The sequence below is a fragment of the Lepidothrix coronata genome, unplaced genomic scaffold, assembly GCF_001604755.1.
Source record: "Lepidothrix coronata isolate B3197 unplaced genomic scaffold, Lepidothrix_coronata-1.0 Scaffold1, whole genome shotgun sequence".
NCBI lineage: Eukaryota > Metazoa > Chordata > Aves > Passeriformes > Pipridae > Lepidothrix > Lepidothrix coronata.
In genome coordinates, this window is record NW_016690181.1 from 9887792 (window position 1) to 9907406 (window position 19615).

The 19615-nt window shown below is 49.3% G+C and overlaps 1 protein-coding gene across 1 annotated transcript; it reads right to left on the bottom strand.

Moving 5' to 3' along the window:
* Nucleotides 1–8319: 8319 nt before the first annotated feature.
* HRAS (HRas proto-oncogene, GTPase) lies at nt 8320–18941 on the bottom strand. The gene is made up of 5 exons (XM_017809036.1): nt 18788–18941; nt 13975–14153; nt 11539–11698; nt 10696–10820; nt 8320–8621 (listed from the first exon to the last, which is right to left on the bottom strand). Exons 1-4 carry the CDS (start codon nt 18896–18898, stop codon nt 10701–10703), a joined length of 570 nt encoding a protein of 189 aa, XP_017664525.1. The 5' UTR covers nt 18899–18941; the 3' UTR covers nt 8320–8621; nt 10696–10700.
* Between the last annotated feature and the right edge of the window lie 674 nt (nt 18942–19615).

Here is a 19615-nt window from a genome sequence, read left to right on the forward strand (position 1 = left end):
CATTGTTATGTCTGTGCTTTTTTTTTTTTTTTTGCTTTTTTTCCTGTGTGGTTATTTTTTTTAAAGGAAGTTTTTTTCGGGGGAAAAAAAGTTATCATTCCTTTTTACGCTGATCCAAACTGTCCAAAGTATTTGATGCTGTGTTTTACATGGTTGTAATAATAATAATAATGGTTAAAGAAGTTTAGCATAAAATCAGACTCCATGAGGTTTATTACAGTGACAGAAGCTGCAGCAAGACTGGTTGCCTTCTCCTGAGTGTTAGCCTGGTTCCCTGGGTAAGCTTCAGCTGCAGAGGGTCCTTCCTACTTCATCTCTGCTTTCCTCCCAGCTTTTCTACTGTAGTTAAATCCAGGCATCCCCAGCAGCAGTGGAAAGAAAAATGCTTCATCCCACATAGCCCTGTCCTCTGCCACCTGAGCAAAGGGCAGTATCCTGCCTGCAGCTCCTGCGCATCCCATCTGACACATGGCTTCTTGCCCAGCAGCCCCTCTGCAGCTTCTTTTTTGGCCAAGATTTTTTGGTTGGAGTTTGTTTTCCTGGCCGGAGGCAGTGCTAGGAGGGTTGGACAGGACAGGGAGCAGGTGGACACAGCTCCTTGCACAGCAGGTGGGTGGATGGGTGCGACTCATGAGTCAGGACTGAGTCACGTTTATGCCAGTCACTGGGAGCGTAAGGTGGGGCTGCTCACAGCTGAAGATGAATTTTACAAAGCTGTGTGTGAGCAGTACCTCTGACATACCTCAGATTTCATGGCCAGGGCTTCCTGCATTTAGATGACCATGGTACTGTTGGCTTTGGGGTGTTAAATGTGAGCAGTATTCTAGCTTCCCTAAGAGAAAGCTGCCATTTGTTCTTAAGCAACATGTTTATAGTAAACACAGGGGCATCTGTCTCTGCCAGAGTAGCACAGAGGGCACAAAGACTGACAGCAACTGGAGGGGCCAGAATTACCTAAATGCCACCCTAGGATTTAAGAGTAGTGCAGGAAATTGGCATCCCTGTGTATCACCTGCTGGGTGCTGTAGGCTGGTATTCCTGCTTCTATCACTGCTGTGCCTCACCTAAAAGAGATCCAATAGGAAAAAAAAATGCTCCTATCTTGCTCTCCAGTGTCTTAAAGTTAGCTAATTTACATTAACTGTTTAAAACTTGGTCTGCAACACTACCAAAAAAACCAAACCTGCACCAGTAAACACCACGGAGCAGGAGTGCCCTGAGGATGTAGCTCTTGGCACATCTCCTGTGCTATTTCACACTGGATGCCAGCATGAGCATGGGTGAGACATCCATGGGCTGGAGTGAAACAAACCTTGACCCTTCTGTGTTTCAGGCACCCACAAGCAGTCTGGTTGCACAAGCTGCTTTGTGTCACCTCCCAGCCAACAGCCCCAGCTGGCTTTCAGGTAGTGGGGAGGAAGCAGCCAGGTGGGACCAGGTTTGAACATCTGCCATGGTTGCCTAAATGACAGGCACTACAGGGATTAGAGATGGCATTTATCCAACTGCAGGAACAGCCTCCCTGCCAAAGAGGGAGCAGAAGTGTCCAGAAGGGCAGAGTTTTCCCCAGGGTAGGTGAGTTGTGCTAGGTTTGAGGGATGTGTTCCTTTATTAAACAGCCTTGGTTCACTTGGTAGTTGGAAAAAAAAATGGAGTAAGATACTGCTTACAGGTATCCTTGATTCCCACACTCCATGTATGTGCCCAGTTGTGGCCTCCTAGCTGTGGCAGGGTACTCTCACCCTGCTCCTGCAAGGACTAGGGACAGGCAGGGCTCCACCACCTCCTCTTGACAGCATCCCTCCAGCTAATGCAGGAGCCACAGCAGTACCCAGCCTTGAATTGGTGCTTAATGGGGGTCACAGGTAGGGTTTTGGGATGCCAAGCACCCACTGCAGAGTCCTCCCCAGGGGGAGACCTCCCCTGGGACTTGCTCACCAGGTAAGCCTAGGACTTCCATCCCTTACCCAAGAAGTGAAAGACCTCGGGGTGAACATAAGCCTTGTCTGGTGTTCAGCCTAGGCTAAATGCCAGGCCTCCAGCTGGTGCCAGGAGCACGAGGCCATGGCATGCTCCCTGGGAGGTGTCAGCACGGAAAGTACTCATGTCCCTGATGGAATGGGAGGGCAGACAGCCCCTGCATCAGTCAAGCAGCACCCCCTGCCCTCTCCTATGTCCCCCCAGGGCCTGGCTGCTGCTCACAGGGGACAAAGAGCAGGGCGGTCCCAAAGCCCAACATTACCAATATCCACTTGCTAGACAGCACTGGGACCAGTGGCAGATGAATTCTGTAGAAGGTATTGAGGCTGCTGCCTAAATTCTAATGGCCTTGTTAGCCAGGGACTGGTCCTCCCACAGCCTCTCCTCCTGCACTTGGTATTTGCCAGTACTTCCTATCACCCTTTCCCTGGTGGAGCCACTGCTCTCGTCATGGCTTTCAGAGCTCTCCATTTCCCAGGGTTGATCCCTGCCCAGAAACGACCCCAAGGCAGAACTGCAGACTCCCCAGGCTGTGCTCAGCTCTGGTGCCCTGCAGCCCCATATGGCTCCTGTCCTTCCTGGCTCATGAACAGTCAAACCAGCAGTGCCAGGAGCTGGGACAAGCGGGTGGCCACTTCCATCCCTGTTGCTCGCTGGGTCTCTGCCAAGCCATGGCTGCACTCCTCACCCTCCCTGCCCACCACCCACAACATGGAAAGCTCATCAACCCCCGTTGTGTGCCTCTACAAGGCTTCAGGCAGTCGGCACTGAATAATTGATGCTAAGTGGAGCCTGGAGCAGAGCCAACCTGAGGGAGGGAGCAAGGCTTTGTGCTGGTTTAGGCTCTGGTCCCAGGATGTAGTGGGGGGAGAGAGATCGGTGCGCTGTGTCTGGCAGCTTTGCGCCCCAACCAGTTTGGCTGAGGGGTGGTGTCGGAGTTTGGCTGGGCCCGGGAGTGTTCCTCCTCTTCGCCCACTGTGCTGCTCACCTGCTGCCATGTCCTGCTGCACTGCTCACATGCTTCTCCTGTGCTGAAAGGGGCCGTGGCAGTGGTGGCTGAGGGTTGCAGAGCAGAGCGAGGGCACACAGAGCACAGGGTGTGCTCCCCCAGCCCCAGCAGCCATGGCTGGGGCTGGTACCTTACATCTGCTAAGCCACAGACTCTGTACTCAACACACAGAGAGCAGGGCCCATCTGCCCTAAGGGGAAAGGTGCTACACATGGGGCCAGCCCCATCTGCCTGTCCCAGTTCCCACCATTGCTGGGGGTCCTCTGAGCAATTGCACCTCCTTCCTACAGCACATCATCTACAAAGCAGCACATGGAGAACAGAACAGCCTGGCAATTGAAAGAGGCAGGTCTGACCCCTTCTCAAACCATCTCCCCAGTCCTACAACCTCAGCAGCTGAGGAAGCCCACAGGGCATACACCAGGATCCTGTTCACCTAGAAGGATGTGGACACCAAGACAGTGCAGGAGACAAGCAAACCAGAGGTGAAATAGTATCTCAGTAGTTGACGCAGCAGGTGGTCTCATCCCACAAGCATCCTCGCTCACTGGCAGCAGTTACAAATGAGCCCAAGATGGTGATGGAGATGGCTTTGAAGGTACACACAAAGACATGAATCTAAGGGACTGAAGTCACCAAAGCCTGGCTTATTGAGCCCTATTCTTCCACATAGGAAAACAGGCTCCTCCTAAGACACAAAGAAAGGTAAACTAAGAAACTTCCATCTTGGTCCAAAAGTGGTATGAGGTCCCTTAGAGGTACCTGTGGATAGACAGGGTGCAACACCACAAGCCCCTGCTTCCAACTATCCCATTAAGAGCCTGAGCCACTCTGGTGCCCTGGAGGCCACAGCCTGGCTCCACATCAGCGCCCAGCCCCTGGGATACCTAAGCCTGCAGACAGACTTAGATAACCTCAGGCAGGCAGTTGCCTGGGGAATCTGGTTCTTGGAGTGGCTTTGCTTACCTTTATGGCTCCTGGTGGAGGCAAAAAGTGCCATTTGGAAGTACCACTTAGGCTGAAAAGGTCTGCAGCAGTGGCTGTAGTCCAGAAGGGAAACCTGGTCTGCTCCTCTTTACCCAACCAGACTGCAGGTGAGGAGGATGAGGCCAGCATTTAGCCAATGCTTCTCCATAAAACTCAAGCCTTTCATTCAGCTACCCTTGCCACTACCATCACATCTCAGGTCTCATTCCAGCAATGAGCCATTGCTGCCAGCTCCTGAAAACTCAACCAAGGTGCTTGCCAAAGCCTTCAGCAAGCACCATGTGCTCATCTGTTTTGGCGTCACCAACTCTGCTGGCTTAGGAAAATGCTTCTGTGGAAGCCCTGAGAGACCAAAAGGCATGAGATCTGTTCCAGCATTTAATCAGCATCTTTAAGGACTTGTAAGCAATTACCTCAGTTGACTCAGCTGTGATGTCTCTAGAGCCCCAACCCCCCTGTAATAGGGTGTGAGGCTCTTGAACAATGTGAGAGAAAAACATACATTATACATCCTGAGACATGTGTACCTGACCAGACTAGAACAGACCTCATCAGCTATTCTGTCATTTAAGTACAGGTTCAAAGGTGCTCTCCTTCATCACAGGAGATGCAGTGTCAACAGATAATCAGTAGGATGACTGAAGCCTTCTCAGAAGTGGTGCTCACACTTGCTGGAGCACAACACCAACTTTAGTTCAGCCTTGCCATGACCAGCTGAAGAGGTCACAACAGCCAAACGTGAGCTGATGTGTCAAATACAGCAAAAAGCTTTCCTCTGTGGACTCCTGCAGCTTCTAGCTATGCAACAGGATCAGCCCTTCAGAATAATTGTACATTCTGCTCACCTAAGCTTGTGCCACAGAAGCGGAGTTGAGACAGGCAACAAACTCCTTGTCATAAGGGAAATGACTGCAGCGTCCGAAAATTGCATATTCCAGTCCATGTACTTCTAGAACAAATGTGCCTTAAAAAACTATGGGAAAAACCAACTCCAAACCCCACAATTCCTTCTCCAGGCCTACATTCACTCCAGTGAAACTGAAATTCTGACATTACTTTCAGACTTGAGAAGTTCAGCTAGCAAGCAGACAATACATCATGAGCTCATATACTGACGTTCTGCCTGTCATGGCCAGCAAGTTGCTGTCCTGTACCCAAATTACCAGCACCAAGGTAACAAGTGAAAAAGCCAAATCCAGAGGAACAGCTCCACCTGAGAGAAGTGATACAATCTGTTTTTTGCCTACAGAAAAGATCAGATCAGATCACAGCTGATGTATCTTACTGCATATTGAAGATCTGTCATGATTCTCCTTCTGGAAACAAAGATGCAGCACTACATTAATACACAATTAAAACATGATTTCCAGAGAAGAGCTGTGGTGTCAAGCTTTTAGCACCTTTTTGCTCCCAAACTATCTCCAGCTTTTAGCACCTTTTTGCTCCCAAACTATCTCCTGGAGTTTCTTGTGATCTTCCAATTAACGCAAAAGGCTAACCAGCTCCTGAGATGGTCATGTTACTGACCAGCACTGTTTGAAAAAGGGTCCTGGCTGCCCTGCTTCTGTTGGGTGCAATCCACAAGGCTGCAAAGACTGGTCTGTGAACTGCCAGATTCAGAATGTTACTCATCAGCTAGGTCCTCCTCAGATGCTTGCTGTCTCCAGTTCTACCTCTTACCTGACCACTGGATTTCTGAAATGCTGTCCTGTCATAGCACTGTCCTACCACCTGCACCAAGGTGAAGGGAGACCTTGGCTGCTGAAGAACTCTTGGGGCCATTTGCAGAAGCCCCGTGTTTCCTAGCACATCTAGGTCTGCTTTAGCTATACATAAAACAGGACTACAACCAGCTACACCAGAACAAACTGTCAATATCTGAAATCACTTGAAGTGTACAACAGAAGAAAGCTGTGAAGTTTCAACTGAATTCTTCTGCTGGGAAGAAAAGCCTGTCTGATGCCTGATGGTGACACTGAATGCTGACCTGTGGATGAAACAGCTCATTTTCAGCACCTCTTGGTGCAACAGCCAGGAAGAGTGGTCCAAGGAAGCAACAGTATTTTGCAACTAGCAGGTGCTCAAACAAGCTATGATAACATATGTGACTTGACCAGACATGGAGCTTTCCTGAACAAGCTGGAAAACCTTACTCTGAGGAGTTCAGAAACCATTCTGAAAGGGAGATGCTCCCACTTCGGCTTCCTGCTCCCGACCAAGCTGCTGAAGTAGTTTGCATTCTGGCCAGTGTCACTAGCACACCCTCACAAAGACGTGCCAGTTTCTTGTGACTGCAGCTGGTGCCTGCCCTGCAAAGACACCTCATTCCTAGTGCTCCCAGGAGCTCCCCAGGGGAGCTGCTTAACCACAGCTCCCAGTCCTTCACTGTGGCACTTGGCTCCCAACCAGAAATGAGAGAATACTCTCCGTGGTTAGAGCCATCCAGAGTCCAGTCATTGAGAAAGCCCCAGACATAGTGTTAATTCTTGTCTGCAGGCCTCCAGATACAGCTAACCCATCATTCACCAAGGGCCTGGTGAAGGATGGGAGAAATTCTATCGCAGATAAAGAGCACTAGGTTCCTAGTGCAGAAACACCACCAAGCGAGGGCTCCCATGTCAACCCACCCCACTAACTGTTAAGGCTTTTAGTCATCTTCTAGAAGGACAAATTATCCCTGCCCTCTGCCCCATGCTGCACACAAGTTGCCAACTTAGGAACAAACACCATTCTTCCAGGCTTCACACTTGAAACAACTTAGGTTGGGAGGTTTTCTGGGAGCCTCTGGTCCAGTCCCACCACGTAATACCAGACTCAGCAACTTTAGCACTCCTACAGCACAGGGACAGGCGCTGCTGCAAACAGCACACCCAGCTAAAGGCAGGGCAGCTCTTCCCTTGGGCAACTTCTCCCACTCTAGCTGGTATCAGTCCTTCTCCTATGGGAACAGGGTGCCAGGCAGCTGCAGCCAGGGTGGGGGCTGTGCCCCACAGCAGTTCGGGAGCAGGCATGTACAAAAACCCAAGCCATTAGCACAAGTCCTCTCTTGCCCAGGCCAAAAGCAAAGGCAGCACCTCCAAGCAGTGCAGGAGTTGAATTTCTGCTGCTTTAATTCTGCTGCTGCCTGGCATGAGGGAGGATGAGGAGTGGGATGGAGGCTACTCACATGGATGCTGGGAACCCCTGGGTGGGCTGTGGTGAGGGTGACCAGGGTTTCTGTACCAGTTTTGCCATATGAAGCATGTGACTCACACACCACCCTCGCCACTCCCAACCCTGACCGGCCTTGGCTGCCAAAGCCAGCACCTCTTCAGGCCTGGGCTAGCCCATGCAGAACAGCTCTCTGCCACACTCAGCTGGATCACCTTCCCCCTTTGGTGCTCTTTATTCTGGATGCCAGCTAAATTAGCATGTGCAATAGCTTGGGAGAGGGAAAGGCAGCGAGTACTGAGCCATCCGCAGTACTGAGCACGGTGCGTCATCTTGGGTCTGCGAGTGAAAAGCACACAGGTCAGAGCTCAGGCAAAAATCACAAAGGAGCAGAGGTGAGAAAAGATGGGGTTCCCAACACATTAGCCCTTATCCAAAACACTCTTACCTACTCTAAACCCAAGACTGGAAGCCTGAATCCTTTAGTCTTAGTTGCTGAGCGGCCAGACAGCTATCTGCAGTGCACGAAAGCCCTTCTCTACGTGCTCACCAGTAATGAAGCCACGCATGGGGCAGATGAGGATTTGCATACTTTTACACACTGCCAACAGACTAGAACAGCCTGAGGTGTATGTACTATACAGGTGTTAGCACTAGCTAGGTGCTGGAGGGGACCAGAAAGGCCTAATTCTACCTCTGGAGCGCAACACATTATGGAGGTCTTGTGCCAGAAAGAGCTGCCTGGAAAAAAGTCACAGAAGCAACTAACTGGCACCAGCTGAAGTGAACCAGGCTTTTGGATCTCCTCCTCATTGCTTCTTTCCTTCCAGGCACTGCATCTGAGGCCATAAAAAAATCACACAAGAACTAGGCTGAAAGCAAGGCACTCAAGGGAGAGGACAGGCTTGGACTGGTTGGATTCTTCCATCCTACCAAAACTTGGAGCCAGCAGAGTTTCAGGTGGGCTGGAGGTGACGGGACCATGACAACAACTTGCTGGAGACAAAGACAAGCTGTCTTGCCCTGAAAGGCAGCTTGTCTTTCCCACCCCAATCACCTTCATGATCTACAGCATGACCTTGGTCTGCGGAGAGCAAATATCAGCACCTTTTCCTCCCTGCCATCCCATCAGCAATCCTTCAGGAGCACCAGCAGCAGCACCCTCTGGAAGGAGAACACAGCCATCAAGATGATTTGTCGAGACCATCAAATAATAATTTACTGTGATTCAATCTGTGGCTTTGTACAGTTGCCGGGGTGGGAGGACGCCAAAGGATGAAGGGATGGGGATAAAAAAGAAAAAATGTTGTTTGCCGCAGGCTTGGGTGAAGTGTGAGATAGTCCTTGGAGGGCTCATGCTCACCCTGTCCTCTTCCTCCTCCTCCTCTCCCCCTCCCCCATATTCCTCCTCTGAATCCGTTTGCTTCTTCCTTTGCTTCACCTCTGTCCTTGTGCACTGCACAGTGGGAACCTCTCCAAGACACGGTCCAGTCAGCTGAAACCAGAAGAGGACACTCATTAGCACCCATTCACCATCAGAACCATCGGGGCTGTTTCCATTTTCTCAATTTCCTCACATTTTGGAATGACTCTGCTAGTGCCCACAGAGAAAAGCAAAAGGCTGCACAGGTCTCAGAGGCCTGGGCCTGGCTCAGCAAAGCATCTGCACATCTGCTGAAGGGAATAAGCTTTGGAGTGACGGGTGAGCCCCGGGCACCTCACCAGACCTTCTGCCTCTGCCTGAACCTCCTTGTGGGAAGGGGCACTGTTTGGCAAGATCTTCCCCCCTCCTCCAGGGAGGATGGGAACCACAAAGTGAATCCAGGGCAAATGCAACCAAATTTTCCTGGCCACACACCCACCCCTCCCCTCCCCAGATCCCAGCATGTCTTTGCCTCACTTCTCCCTTTGTGCTTTGATGTTCCCCCCTCCCTGCTCTCGGCCACTGCAGCTAGAGTAAGCTGGGATGTCTGGTTTCCAGTTTCTGTCTGAGCAGAAAAAGACTTGGGCAACTCACAGGGCACGCTCTTTTAAGAGAGAGGAGTGTTTCCAAGAGACTCCTTCCCTCCCCTTCTTGCCCACACCAGTGCTGCCACCGGGCTGTGACAAGGACTAGGCTCCTGGCAGTGTAAGGGAGCAGCAGTGTCTGCCAAGCCCATGCTGTCAGCTGTGAGCCAGAGCAGGAAACGAGCCTTGAGCTCACATCCCCATCCGGAGGAAACGCTCCTGAACATCTGGAGGACCCAAACATCTGGAAGATCTCCCTTAGTAGTGATAAGTGTGCTGGGCACAGCATTTGGCTCGGCCCCCAGATGACCTCACGTGCCTCAGCTGGGAGCAGAGGGGTGGGGTCCTTGGGTGGTTTTCTGCTCATAGGAAGCAAACACTGCCAGCATTTTTTGTTTGCTGGGGGTTTTTTTTGAGGGGGTGGGGGGTAGGAGGAAGAGCTCTGATGTGCTCACAGCCTTTGGCTCAAAAAGCAATAGAGGCAACCACCAGCTGACCACTTCCACCTTCAGGATACCCTCTTAGCACCATCTCTGGATATAATGCACTTCTTTTTAGGACTCCAGCAGTTGTTTAGAGGGGTGAAGGGCCAATCCAGATGCTTGGGAGACTCCCCAAAAGACATTAAGGGCAATGTTCATGCAGGCTTTTCTCCCCATTCCAGTCCCAGATGTCCTTAGATAGAGATACAGATCTCATCCCCAATTGCCCCTCTCTCCACTTCTGCCATGGAACGAGTTGGTTACACAGACAGATATTCACAGGCCTTTGGTTTAAGACCAGCAGGGACAACAATAGGAGCTCTCCCTGATTGCTATCCAGCAGGATTGCAATGATTTAAATAAACTCATCATAAAAAAAAAATAACAAGGAAAGAAAAAGAAGCAAGTGAACATAAACAATCTGAAAAACGCCGTTTCTGGCTCCAGCACACACAATTTATAAAAGCAAAACAGCCCCCTTATGGCTAATTCTCAACATTGCATCAGTTCCAAATATCCCAGGGGAAACATCTAATGGGGAAAACTCTTCTGAGGAACACAGGACTTTCACAGCAAGACAGGTCTGCTCTACAGCTTTAGGATGAGGCAATTTTCATGAGTGCATTAGAAAGCAATGCACCCACCCAGCTCTTCATCTGAACTCTTCTAGAGCCAGTCTCGTGAGCAGGCATTGAGCTGTACAGCTTCAACACCAGCTTAACTTCTCTTTCAGAGCAGCAACATGGGAACAAGCTTTCTTGGGGAAAGCACAACAAAACATACTTTTTAAAAAAAAATTCAGTTCTATAGAATCTTGTTTTACAAAATGAGGGGGAAATTAACAACGCCTTCCTCTCCCACACTTCCCCAGGAAAGTGGGAATTTTGACTATTGCTATTTCAATGAAAAGGTGTTTCATTCAAAAAATATCTACTGCTGAAATCGTTTCTGCTGCATTTGTTTGCAGACAAGTGCATCTGTAGTCACCACCTGCCCTGCTTCCAACATATCTCCATGGCACTCCATCGCCTGCTGCCGATATAACCCCACTGCACCACATCTCCTGCTTCCACAACTCACCATAGTCATGATACCACACATTTACAGTTCATGCAGCCAGGGCCACTCTCATCTGGGGGATTCAGCTTGCGCAGTTTATGCTGACGGATTTCCCGCACCAAGGTGTAGAAGGCATCCTCAACGCCCTGGGGAAAAAAGCATCACTCTAAGCAGCTGCCCACTCTGAGAGGGGATAGTGGAGAGAAGAGAGGGCTCTGCTCCCCAGTAAGGTGTTCCTAGCTCTGTCTTCCAGCAGTGCAAATTGCAGAGTTAAAGGCAGAAAACCAAGCTGGGGAGACTTAACAAGGACTTAGTGTGGCCCTCGAACAGAGAGCAAGATTGAATGAGCAACCACGAGGCCAAAGAGCTCTCAAGTCCCTGAGTTTCATCAGCTTTCAGCAGTCTGAATGAGGTCTACCACCAAGAGAAAAGCCACCACTGGACCACTGAAGGTGTCAGCTTTTCCATTTCCACCTTTGTGCTCTGGGAGCCCCACATGGTCCTTCCAGCACTGGTATATTCTGCCTGTAGGTCTGCCAAAATAGACGACAGATGAGGTTAGCCAAGGCCCCCGAGCTTAGCTGACCTGCAGTGACTTAGGGGGGTTATTTCAGAGCCTGGGAGAAAGGCCTTAGAAAGTATCACTGCTGCCAGAGCATGAATTACGCATTTCTCCAGGTTGGAGGCTCAAGCCCAGACTGGGGAGAGAACATCCTGATGGAGCACTTAGCCTTGAAGAAGCAACTAACCCCAGCCCTTGCACCCATCTGTCTGCAAGCTGGTGTCTGCCTGTTCCTGCCATTCCAGGGCAGCAATAGTGAAAAGAAAACAAGAAGAACATTTTGTTTAAAACCCTCCTCCTACCTGTCTGGTTTTGGCAGATGTTTCTATGTAGGGGATCCCATAACTCCGGGCCAGGTCCTGCGCTTGCCGAGTCTCCACTGTCCGGGCTGGTAGGTCGCATTTATTCCCTACCAGCACCATAGGAACATCATCTGAGTCTTTCACCCTCTTGATCTGCTCCCTGAAACAGGAAGAAGTGACAAAGTGAAGGGAGAAAAGGCATCAGGGGCAGCTCCACAACAATCCCCACCAGGTTCTTTGTCAAGAATCAACAGCTACGCCTTGCTCCTGTCAAGTGCTTTGTGTTGGGCTTTCAGGAAAATGTAAATGACTATGGCACACAAGTGAATAAAAAGCCAAATAGCTAGGGCACTTTTGGAAATGAAAACTAAACATACTTCTGCTCTTTAACTGCAATTATTTACAAAACAACTTGAATTATGATAAACTGTATTAAGAAATGACCTTAAGATAGTTTAAGCTAAATAAAAATGAATTCTCGAGCAGTTACCTGTACTACTTCCAACATTTTAGATCAAGTAATCTCCCCAAAATGGGGATAAAAACAATAAAAAATCAACTGCAACCAGAATTTGCTGAGCTGATAGAGCAGCTTTTGGCAGCTGTAACCTTTTCTGCAGATGCACAGGCAGTATTTGCTCCCTCTCAGTTTAGTTCAGGTCATTCAAAGTTGAGAAACCAATTGGGAACTAAAAAAACTGTAATGCTCACTTCTTCATTCCAACCTTGGATCTAAAACTAGGTGGGCGAGGATGAGATCTACCACTTCTAAAACTCTTAAAGTCCATTATGACCACAAACAATCCATTCAATTCCCTTCTGATAGATAATAACTTCCTTTGCTTAATAAATCATTTAACTTTAGCTTTTTTTTTTTGCTCATGCATCAAGAACATTTAACATGGTTTTATTAAACTAATAAAAGCATTATTTAAAATGCCAATTTCTGCATTTTAATTTAATGCAAATTTCCATCCAAAGGCAGCTGGACATGTATCACATACAAAAGAATCAATTATCTTTTTTTAATGAAGTAGAACATAGAAATGAAGTCTAACTATATGCATGATATGCCATAAAGCCATTTAAATGTTCCATGTAACATCCTGATCAGCAAATGCAAGTACTAAATTTAGTGCACAGGCTACACTTAGCTGAAAAGAGATATCTACAAATGGTTACTAACCAGGAAGAGCCAGCATTTCTCTGGGGAATATTCTTTAAAAGTGCAAACACAAAGAGCAGAGGCTGAAGGAGATGAAAGCCAGTGATTTAAACCACGATCATGATGACTTGAAATAGTGCCATCCTGCAAGCAATTCTCAGGCACCAGTCCCAGCACAAGGATGAATGTTGCTTAATCCCTCAGGTGCTTTAGGAAAATCCCATCCTTTGTCCTCCAGTTTAGCTAAAACAAGCCAAATTAGTCCACCTGTGCAGCTATTACACTGAACAGCCTGCTCACTGAGACTGAAACAGCTCAGAGCAGCACCTCTGGACTATGGAGCAAGGAAGGGCTGTGCCTGTGCTTGGAACAACAGGATTACTGGAACGGCAGTTTATGGTGGGGGACTGGGGTACACAGTCCCTTGGTGGGCAGTGGACAGAGCAGGGACAGGCAGAGCCATCTCTTGCATCCTCTGCAAGTGCCTCCCATCACAGCCAAGCCTCAGAAAAAGGCACAAGGCAGAGTGATCCCTCCCTAAGCATCGGGATAAACAGGAAAGATTCCTGCTGTGTTTGTATCACCTCCTTACCTCTCCAGCTCTACAGGGGTGATGTCAGCAAGGAGAAGAAGTGGGATGAGTTACTCAGGTGCTGCCAAAGCAGGACCATGTCGGGATGAGGTCCCTGCTTTGTCGCCGCTTCCCCATACATTGTCTTGGGCAAATTACCTCGTTGGGGTCCTGATTCCCCTCCTGCTCAGTCTTTGCCCTGGTTGAAACCAAGCTCCAAAGGGGCAGGACTGCTTTTCCCTGCATGTGTGCAGCTGGCAGACTACAGCCTCATCACAACGGCAGACAGCAGAGCAAGCAGCCCTCCCTGCCCGTCTCAGCCTCCTCTCCCAGCTCCAGGGCCCAGCAGAAGTCCCTGAGATTGATTGCGCTAACAAAGCAATTCCACTAATTAGGGAGGGAAGGGAGGGGGTCATACAGGATCAGCTCTCTCTTTAGTCACCATAAACACTTAAACATTACATTACCGAGTCCCCAAAGGCCACAAGGAATCCCTTCAGATGGGCTTTATTGGAGTCACTGACATTAGCCGTCTGCTCCGTCTCTTCCCTGGGGAATGGCCACTTGAGCTAATTGTCTTTGCTGGCAGCCAGTGCTTCCACCACTGGGCCTGATCTAAAAGGGTGGGCAGGAGGGTGCAGAGGCAAGGCCTCCCCTTTGCACAGGGCAAGAGGGAAAGGGCCGTTCCCAGGATACTGACCTGTACTGGTGAATATCTTCAAAGGACTTGGTGTTGTTGATGGCAAAGACACACAGGAATCCTTCCCCTGTTCTCATGTACTGGTCTCTCATGGCACTGTACTCCTCTTGCCCTGCGGTGTCCAAGATGTCTAACAAGCAGGTCTCTCCATCAATGACTACTTGCTTTCTGTAGGAATCCTGAAGGCCACAAGAGGGAGAAAAGGGAGGAGGATGCATTAAGAGAGGGCTTGGGTCTGGCTAAACAAAGGGATGCAGCAAGTGCATCCCTGGGAAGATGCCAGGTCACGCTCGGCCTGCGTTTAGTTTCCATTAAAGAGACAACTCAATCTGTTTCAAAAACGAGAGGAAAAGGAAAAATAATAATTAAAAAAAAAAAAAAAAAAAAAAAAAAAAAAAAAAAAAAAAACAACCAAAAAAAACCCACAAAAAAACCCAAACCAAACCAAACCAAAAAAAACACAAAGGAAAAAGGGAGTAGCTAAGCAGGTTTCTCCTGGTCTGTTTGAGCCACAGAGAAGACAGCTCCTGGCTTGCTCTCCACATTCCCAGCCCTGCCTCTGCCAGACCAGGCGCAGCTTCATCTCTACCACACTGCACAACCCTCGGCAACTATTTCCTAAGCATTATTTAGTCCCAGTTCTAATCCCTTCTGCTGCCACCCTGCTTGGGTGCTGGAAGGGGACACTCAGGAGAGGAGGCTCCAGCCAGCCAGGGCTTCCAGTCACCATCTGTAATCTGCAGGACTAGAAGGTGTTTAAAATGACCTGGAAATCCAGTGCCTCCAATGCATCTTAGATCAGGCACTGGAGGCAATATGCCACCAGTAAGGTTGCAGACTGGGTTTGATGGTAAACCTCTTCCTTAAACATGAGAAAAAAAATAAAATAAAATCATGCTGTGAGCCGGGTGTTTCCCACAACCAGTCTGTGCCCAGAGGGCTCCAGGAGAGGCAAGAACTATCCAGGCAGGTCCTTTCAAGTTGGGAGTTTTCCCTGCAGCAGAGGCAATCACAACTTATCACAGATGAGGAGGCCTGGAAATCACCTAGGGCATCCCTCAAAAGGTTTCATTTTGAAGGCAGGCTTCTCAAAGCACTGCTCCTTCCCACCATGCCTCTCCCCGTGCTCAGTCCCATCGGCAGGGATGCTGCTGGGGCAGCCCCTGCATGGAGGACAGCCTCCTCCCTCTCTAACAGCCATCCCCTGTGGACAGTGCAGCATCCTCAACCCCCAGCAAGAGAAAGAAGCCAAAATGAAAGATACGAAAAAGGTGCAAGTCAGCGGTATGACCACAACAGTGCTTTGCAACCACTCGCAGAGGCTACGGCTGCAGTTTAAAATTAATTCAAATGTCGGCTGCTCTTCCAGTGACCACAACAATGTTATCAGATGAGCTTTGCAGGTCTGCAGACAAACAGCCGACACAGCAAAGGTCACAACAGGACCAACAGCAGCACAGGAATGGAATGGGGCCAACACAGCCTCCATCCTTTGGTTCATTACTAAACAACATCATTTGCTGGGACTAATTAAAGTCTTTCCTCACCTTGTAGAGAGGGCTGTGAAATCAGAGATGAGATCTGCTCTGCCACGACCTTCTCAGCTGTGCCTTCCCAAAAAGTGGACTGCTGACCCATCGAGAATAAGCACCAAGTGATGGGCTGGCTTCCAGCCAACCACTCTGAAGGCAACTGGCAGGCTGCCCTGCAGGAATGTGCTCCCGTTTCTAATCAATAATGTATCTGGAGCCTCCTTGGTGCAAGGGGACCCTAGTGCCTGCTCTGCCCAGCAAAGCATCCTCCCACCCCTGCACCTTGGCTTGCATACAGAGGACCAGCCTCTTGGCACATGTGTTCACAATTAATTGCCAAGTCCCCAGTTACAGGAGGTCTCTCAAGCATACAGCATGCAGATGGAGGAGAGATCCCACACTTCAGCTCAGGTCATCAACAGGCTGCCCGTGAGGCCAGCTAGCTTGTTTACAAGGCAAAAGCATTAACTGCCTTGCAGAGGATGCTTTGCTTCCTGCAAAGGAAGGGGACAAGCTCTCCCCATCATTGCTTTGTGTGCAGCTTCATCCAAACCCTGTCTCAGGATGGCAGTTCAGCCACACTGCCAGGTGACCTGGCTGCCACTGCAGGGGTAGCTGCCACCAGCCCACATCAGCACCCTGCCTCAATGCTCCTCTGCAGCCCCTCATATCCTACCCTACCATCATGCAGAGGGGAAAGCAGCCAGATGCAGCTGTGAAGTGCCAGGCAGCAGAAACAACATCTGTCTGGCGTTCAGACTCAGGATCCCAGGCAGATGCTGGGAGCATCCCGGATGTGCTGGGGGTCCAGGCCAAGACGTCCACTTGTCAAACGCTACAGTCAGGATATGATCAGAGGCTTGGGAAGCCCACTACTAGCCAGCTGCTAGAAGCTGGAAGACGAACCAAAGAATTTCTCAACACAGTGAAATTCTTTACTCCATCCCTGCTTATTCACCATGGGACAATGCCAGTAGCATACATTTCCTTGGAGCCCCGGCCCTCCTGTTCCCAAAATCAAGGTCTTAAGGTTTCTCAGCAGTAAAAGAGTAGGCATGAGAGCATGTGCTGTCGTGGGTTGGACAGTGTTGAGTTACAGGGCCAAACGTTTGCAATAGTGAGTCAGGAGGGCAGGAGGGGAGCAGGCATCCAGTCAGGGTCTCTGCCCCAGACAGGGGACAAAACACTCCTGCCCTGGGGAGCATCTTCTCGGTGCACCTTGACCCACTCACAACCGCCCTTTGCAGCACAGCCTGAGCTCAGTCCATTTGGGTGACAGGCAATGCCTTTGCTCCATGCACATATACTCTTTTTTGCCCCCTTTTATCCTGCTCATTTCAGCATTGCTGTGCTGCTTGTTAGCTGGCTGAACAGTCATAGTCAGCTCCTGGGCACGATCCAAAGCAGCTTAGTCACAGGAGGGTGGTTTGTTGGTCACATTTGGATGGCTGGCAGGTAGCTTTCTGTGTGTCCTAAATCCCCATAAAATGAAGCATAATTAAAAGAACTCTCCTAAAATGTATGAGAAGATGGCTAGAGTAGCAGGGGAAGGGAGGTATAACCAAGGGAGCTGCAAAGGCATCAGGGTTGGTGGGACCTGCAGGTGGAAAAGTACCAGGGGCAAGAGGGCTAAAGAGCTTTTGGAAGAGGAGAAGAACAGAATGAGGCTGGAGGGAACAGGGGAGGAGAGAGTAGGCATCTCCCGGGGCACTGCAGGAGTGGGTAGGGTGAGGAGGGTGTGCTGGGAAATGCCATGCAAGGTTTACATTCCCCACTGCCTGTTTACATGGAGAAAATTCCCTGCAGGGTACATACAAGGGGCAGGCAGCTGGAGACAAAAAACACAGGATGCCAAAACCCAACACATCACAGGGTGAAAGCTGCCTCTGCCCACCTAAGGTCCAAGAGAGGACTCATCCATGCACATGTCTCCCCAGGGAGGCTGCTCTCCATCAGCAGCTCTTGCCGAAAACAACCTGGAATGGGTTTCTAAGAAAAGTATACAGTGCTACTGGGGATGAGCACATGAGGAGAAAGGAGCTGGAGAACAAGGCAACTGCATCCATAAGCAAGGAGACTCAGGAGCCCTTAAATTAAATTTGGACTAAATTTGCCATGGACTTTCTAGGTGACCTTGGCCAAATGACATAATAGCATGTGCTTTTCAAGTGCTTTCTCTCCTTCCTGTCTGTAGGATTGTAAGACTATTTCAACCTTTCTACCAAGCCTTGTCTTGCTTGTTTATTTAAGTTGTAAGCTCTTCAGGGTGGGGACTACACATACAACACCTACCAGAATAGATTTCTGGTCCCAGCTGGGGCCTTTAGCCATTATGATAATAATAACTGCAGCAACCACAGAATTCTTTAGGACTGCAGACAGGGAGGTCATTGTCCAAGAGACATGACAGAGCTGCAATTTGCCTTCCCAGGATGGACTTACTCCTCGTGCAGAGCAGCAGCTGCTACCCACATCTCCCCCAGCAAAGGTGCAAGTCACATAGAGGCTAATTAACATGCCACTAGCTGCAGTGATAGCAGACAGAGAATGGAATATGTTTTTAAAAAGTAAAAAAAAAAATAGTGTAATGGATATTGAAGACCAGATCCCCCTCTACCCCCATACAGCCTGTGAAGACCACAGGGTCCCTGCTTGCTTCCTCAGGAAGTTTGCTGAGCTAGACAGGTCAGTGCTACCATCCACATTGACTGCAAAACCCACACATCAACCTCTAACTCCTGGTGATGAAGCAGAGGCAGAACTCTGTGAACCACAACAGTTCAGCTGCTTGGCACATCTTAAACTGCAGGACATACATAATACAACCAAGCTCTGGTAAAATCCATTTCATCAGTAAATCTCAAAATATCCTGCAGAAAAAGTCAATATATTTACTCTGATTTGACAGGAGAAATGGAACCACAGGCACAAAATGGCTCTTCAATCCCAAACCTTTAATCCCTCCCTATGCTGTCATCTCATCAGAAAAGAGGACTTTTTTGCTGCCTCTCAGCACCTGCCCAGCTCTGCCTGCTTCTGCTGCCTCCTGTGTCATCTCTCTTCAGCAGACATCACTGTCCTTCTGCAGGAGACACAAGTCGGTCACTGTGACCTCTCAACACACATGTAGTGACTCAGAATAGCTCTGCAAAGCAGACGAACATTCCTAATCAAGTTCAGACTTGAGACCAAACTGAGTATGCTCTGGGTTGGAGACAAGGTGGAAAACAGCAAGAGGAAAACATGCAGACAAGACAGACCCTGTGCCCAGAGCCACTTACCTCTATCGTGGGGTCATACTCATCAACAAAATGGTTCTGAATGAGCTGTATCGTCAAAGCACTTTTCCCAACACCACCTGCTCCCACCACCACCAGCTTGTATTCAGTCATCTTCCAGCTGACCCCAGCTCAGGACTTCCAGGAGCACCACCACCTGCAAGGAGAAACACAGTCACCATGTTAGGAGAAGTTACTTTAACATGGGCAAAATAATCCACCAAACTGAATAAAAAACTGTGTTTATCTTGTGGCATGTTGCAATCCTTCAGCCTGACAGTCTGAATGCAAACTTCACAGATTCCTTGAGCAAACTTCAAGAGGTGTTCCTGATGAGAAGACAGAGGTACATGCTGTGTAAATCAATTCCTAAAGTAATCAATTTAAGAGGTCTGGTTTTGCAGAAGTGTTCAGTGTTGTCCCTGATTTATCTTACCTCAAGATGACAATCATTTGATAGATTTGAAACCCTTGGACAATGAGGTTGGGATGTCAATTCCCACAGGAGCAGGGAAAAACATCCAGCCCCACCCAAATATGCTGTTACTGCCATGTCTTACACCCTCAAGGCTGCATTAAACCTCAAACCACATGGCAGGTTTGAGACAGTGGCACATCCACACCCTCTGCCCATCCTCCAGCTAACGGTGCCTCCCACTGTGCTGGCCATCAGAGATGGAGGCCGGCAGAAGGGGCACCCCTGCTCCCGAGAGATGAAGTTGGCATGCCCAACAGGGAATAAAGAGCTGCTGCCATGAAAAGCTCTAACTGAGAAATGATGACTAGGGCCATGATGAGCAAACTACACTTCTGCAGTACTGTGTACTGGCC

Excerpts from the sequence above, each read along its gene's own strand:
- HRAS (XM_017809036.1), bottom strand. The coding sequence starts at position 18,898 with ATGACTGAATACAAGCTGGTGGTGGTGGGAGCAGGTGGTGTTGGGAAA. Across the intron at positions 14,154-18,787 it reads AGTATGACCCCACGATAGAG|GATTCCTACAGAAAGCAAGT; the intron begins GTAAGTGGCTCT and ends TGTGGCCTTCAG. Across the intron at positions 10,821-11,538 it reads CATCTGCCAAAACCAGACAG|GGCGTTGAGGATGCCTTCTA; the intron begins GTAGGAGGAGGG and ends TTTTTTCCCCAG.